The sequence below is a fragment of the Micropterus dolomieu genome, linkage group LG08 (genome assembly GCF_021292245.1).
Source record: "Micropterus dolomieu isolate WLL.071019.BEF.003 ecotype Adirondacks linkage group LG08, ASM2129224v1, whole genome shotgun sequence".
In the NCBI taxonomy this organism is placed as follows: domain Eukaryota; kingdom Metazoa; phylum Chordata; class Actinopteri; order Centrarchiformes; family Centrarchidae; genus Micropterus; species Micropterus dolomieu.
The window spans coordinates 27,307,291-27,312,468 of NC_060157.1; the positions used below are offsets into that span (position 1 = coordinate 27,307,291).

Below are 5,178 nucleotides of genomic sequence, written 5' to 3' on the forward strand. Positions count from 1 at the left end.
TTTTTCAACAGGGACAAAGGCTGACACAAATGGGAAGCAACATGTAGAAAAGTGAAAAACTAGAATCAAAACAGCTCAAATCATATGTCAGATCCTCCATATCTAAGAGAAGTTGAGGGCATTGTTCTTAATGCATGCTTTCAGCAATTTTTAAACTGCATATCCAAAAATGATTTCATGCAAATTGCTCTCCTAGCAGCAGGAAACAATGAAACAGCAACAGTCTCTTTTTTTAATAACCTCAGGTTACAATTCAAGTCATTATCAAGAATGTATAAATGCGAGTTGGCTGCATAATGGCTTTTCCTGTCATGTCATTTAATTTTATGAGGTTCCCCCATTTCTTCCTGCAATCATGTCAGTTCATGCTGGAACACAATTTGACATGATCTGAAAAATTAGCAATGGCTGTATGCTCCCTGAACATATGAAAATATATTCCAAGAGTGTCAGATTGCCCTCTATTTTACTTGACATTGTTTCGTATTCAAAACTGTGTACAAGAAGGGAGAGAGTTTGACGATGTTTCTCACTCAGAGCTGCAATAAAAGGGCATTGCATATTACTCACTCATAGTTTAAAAAAAAAAGGAAGAAAGGAAAAAAAGTGATGGACTGTCACAGCCACCGTGGATGCATACAGTACGACCCAAACATGTTCTCCCTGAAGAAATAGGGTACTGGCTGAAAAAGCTACAGATGTATTTTTAAAAGATTTCCCCGTATGCATCAGCGGTCGCTTTGATCTGACTCTCAGCAGGTTAGCTCACTGTGGAATGCATCGAAGGAGTCTTATAAAATAGGATAAAGCTCACCGCCGGAGAATAGCTTTGCTTTTCTCAACAGATTGAAAAGGAGCTACACAGTAAATCTCATTCTCGCATCCTTCTGTCTTTGTCACATTTCTGCCTCTACTTTCTCTCATTTGATTGTCTGCCTCCTCTCTCTACCTTTTTTCACCACACCTTAGTCGCCCTTTCTCTCACCCACTCTCTGCTGTAATCTCTACACCTCTTTTATTTCCCACCAATTCTGTTAGCCACCTTTTCCCATTAACTTAGTTGGTCAGTGCCTCTATTTCTCTTTATTAATTGTCTCTTCCCATATCTTCTCTTTAGGTGGACCCAAAAGGTGTGTTTGTTTTGCCTCCATCAGCAGTGCAGGAGCTCCAACTGAAGGTGCAACCATGGCGAGCAGGCAGCCGCTTCTTGTATGTGAATGCAGTGGATGTGGAGCACCGGCGGCTGGTCACCGCCTGGCTGCTCTGTCTCAACGTCCACCGGCCCGTACTGTCCAAGGTATGAGGAGTTTTTCCCTGGCTTTACCACGTAAAATGGTAATGTGTGTGTTTCTATCATGCACTTGCACTGCCCTTCTCACATTTTAAACTCCATCATACTCCAGTTTGGTGGCACTCATTTATTTACAGTTGCAGCAACAGAATGACTGTATTTTTTTCCTCACATAAACCACATAAATCAGTCTTTTTTTCTCATTTTGATCGCTTATACACATCTTACAAAAAGTCGGTCTTGAGGCACGCCCAATGTACAAATTTTGTGTCAAATGCAGTCAAAAAATCTGATATTAGCTGCACATGGGAACTGTGCATTTTTGGATGTGTCCTACTGATTTAGTGACCAACCAGTTGTGGCACTAACAGACTGCGCGTGTGTGTGTGTGTGTGTGTGTGTGTGCGCGCGCGTGCATGCGTGCGCAGGCTTTTGAAGTGTCTGTCCCAGTTGGTGGTGAGCGAGGCAGCTCAAGGAAAATCACTTACACCAACCCCTATACCAGCAGCCGCATTTTTCTGCTCCGCTCTGACCATCCAGACCTGCTCCAGTTCAAAGAGGATAAATTCCAGGTGAGAAAAGACGGAAGTCTTGCAGTTCTGTTACTCTCATAAAATCAATTCTTTGATTAACAGCTAGAGCAAAGGGAATCATCCTCTTTGTTGTTGAAGGAAATCAAGACCCGTTTAGAAGAGGTAGGATCATGCGATTAATGGTAACCTTGTGCTGTGAAAGTTCCACTGACCAGTGTTAGGAATCATTATTCATCAGCTTTCAATCCTGTTTATTATAAAATAATGGAAATAACTAAATCTTGCATCACTTTTGCAAAACCAAATGGTCAATTTTAAATACAGTGTCTCACAAAAGTGAGTACACCCCTCACATTTTTGTAAATATTTGATTATATGTTTTCATGTGACAACACTGAAGAAATGACAATGTAAAGTAATGAGTGTACAGCAGGGCTATTCAATTACAAATTCAATTGGGCCGGATTTTAAAACCAGGACACGGAGGTGGGCCGGTCATTTTGTCAGAGGTTGGGATTGGTATCATTAGGATTTTATTGACATAATTGTATTGGTATTAATATTTAATTTATATATAATTTATATTTTAACTAAATGTTGTTTCTAGAGCAGCAACAGGATTTCCAACAGCAGTCACTGATATCTCTCTGGAAACAAATCTCAAATGTCAGTAAAATAAATTATATTCCTGAGTGAAGTTTAGAAAGAATGAACAACTCAGTCCCTCCTGTCCTCCTCCCTCTGCTGCTGCTGGTAGAGAGGAGGTCTGGTCTGTCTCAGCCACCAGCTGAGTTTATAATGTGCCATATTTTAATGTATGTGGTAAACTAAGCTTAATAGCTACTTAAGACAGGCAGCTTTCACTTTAGCTTGTTTGTGACAATTAGCTATTAGCCGAACTAGCGCTGTGCCTGTGTAAAAGCACCACACACCTGCGGTGGATGAGAGACTGAGCAGATTAAAACATGGCGTTGGTAAAGTATTGGCTTTTTACTCAGTAAGTTTTTATTGCACCACGTAGGCCTACTTAACGAGCGTAGTTATCGTCAACGTCGGCAGAGTCCACTGATCAGGTGGCTGAGAGACACAGAGGAGGGGAGAGGGTGCAGGTCATGCATGTACAGCTTGTATAACAGTGTAAATTTGCTGTCCCCTCAAAATAACACATCACACAGCCATTAATGTCTAAACTGCTGGCAACAAAAGTCAGTACACCCCTAAGTGAAAATGTCCAAATTGGGCCCAATTAGCCATTTTCCCTTCCCGGTGTCATGTGACTCGTTAGTGTTACAAGCTCTCACACTCCCTCATACTTGTCAGTGGAAGTTCAACGTGGCACCTCATGGCAAAAGAAAAAAAGAATGGTTGCTCTACATAAAGACTGCCGAGGCTATAAGAAGATTGCTAAGATCCTGAAACTGAGCTGCAGCACGGTGGCCAAAACCATACAGCGGTTTAACAGGACAAGTTCCAGTCAGAACAGGAGGCAAGTTGTATAGCACATTTCAACAACAATGTAATTCAAAGTGCTTTACATAAAACATATAAGCAACAGGAAAATATGAAAAAGACTTAAATAGAAATAAAAACAAGGAGGTCTCTCACCTTTGCTTATTATACTCCTTTTATTCCCCATCTCCCACTCTATCCCTTTATTTATTAATTTTTTACTGTAATCCTAGGGGGACTCTAACCCTTTAACACTTAGGGACTCAGTGCTGGAAAATAATGGTGGCCACAAAAATATTGACACTTTGGGCCCAATTTGGACATTTTCACTAAGGGGTGTACTCACTTTTGTTGCCAGCAGTTTAGACATTAATGGCTGTGTGATGTGTTATTTTGAGGGGACAGCAAATTTACACTGTTATACAAGCTGTGCACTCACTACTTTACATTGTAGCAAAGTTTCATTTCTTCAGTGTTGTCACATGAAAAGATATAATCAACTATTTAGAAGAATCTGAAAAATTTTTTTTGAGATACTGTATATATAATCTGCAGAGAAAATAATTTTGTGTATTGATAGTTACTATTAATGTGAGCAAGGTTTTTTCCCCCACATTTTTAGATTCTATTCAAATTCTAATATATCTTAAACTACTATATCCTTTAAAATTCAAGTTGGAAATTGAGGCATCATATGGCATTTTCCACCACTGATCTCTAAAGTTCATACCAGTGGTGATGTCAGAAAGATTAGATGTAGACGAAGTACCTGGCAGAGCTTCTTACAATACCCTTACTTTTGGAGGATATTTCACCTACTTTCACTTCTTTATATCACTAATCCATGTGTAAACAAGTTATAATTCAATGCTGTTTTTGATAATAAGTTGGAATTAATTTTGAGTACTTGGCCAATATTTATATAATATATAATATATTCCGATCATGCAGCAGAACAAACTGTATTTACTATCAGTGCCTGCTGTAGAGTTAGCTACAGTGACTAGTTATTTCACTGACTTCAAATCAGTTTTTGACACACTTTTTTGACACAAATTTTTGGTACTTTTACAGGAGTATCTTTAGGTTGCTTCTGTTAAACAGTATAACATTCTCCCTCGTGTCTTCACAGTGACACCACAAACTTTTCAGTTTAAAAGTATTGTCTGTTACAAAGTAAAAGCCTCTCAAATCAGGCTCCACACTGCAGCGTACACATTGACAATTTTAACTGACAATTGACAGGAAATTTATAAGAGAAGGTTAGGTAGGTCACCTACATTTTGGCAGCGTCCAGAGCCCAACACACAATCAGTAGTTAAGCACATAAAATGGAAGAAAATAGACTTATAAAGATAGATAAAATAGGAGCGTATCTTTTCCATCAGTCGACCAAAAAAATGCATCTGAAATGTCTCCTGTTTAGACATTCTTTTACTCTAGGTTTTAGTTGGATGGAGCTGGAGCTCAGTCAGAACACGATACAGCCGCATCCAGTGGACATTTTAGTATTGGATTATCTCAACAATGTCATGCACTGACATTTTAGCCTGGTATCATCCTCAAAATCAGTTTTGGTTTACTCTCAGCTATAATCCTGAGTTGGCTGTGCTGCAACACCACTGGCTATGCATCATACTCATGAGTGCTACTGTGCAGACTGACTTTGGGGAAAAAGTTTTGTCCGACATGCAGATTGTAAAAATAGGAAGTTTTTGTGTGGAAAAACATTTGGCTGTAAACGTATATGCAGGACTTTTTTTTTTTTTTTTTTTTTTCCTGTGATCTCAACAGGTGAGGAAAAGACATAAATGATTTCTGGCTTCTCATGTTGACTGGTAACGCCTCAGCTGTTAGGCAAGTGAATGATTTCCTTGTTTGCATACAGAACGAAACAAGAGGAGT

General features: G+C 39.2%; 1 protein-coding gene across 1 annotated transcript in view; it reads left to right on the forward strand.

The window, feature by feature from the left end:
• The window catches only part of nphp4 (nephronophthisis 4), a 178,182-nt gene that overhangs the window by 145,624 nt on the left and 27,380 nt on the right, over nucleotides 1-5,178 (forward strand). The window contains exon 24 of the mRNA XM_046056486.1: nucleotides 1,720-1,863. Coding sequence (XP_045912442.1) covers nucleotides 1,720-1,863 — 144 coding nt within the window. The remainder of the gene's footprint in view (nucleotides 1-1,719; nucleotides 1,864-5,178) is intronic.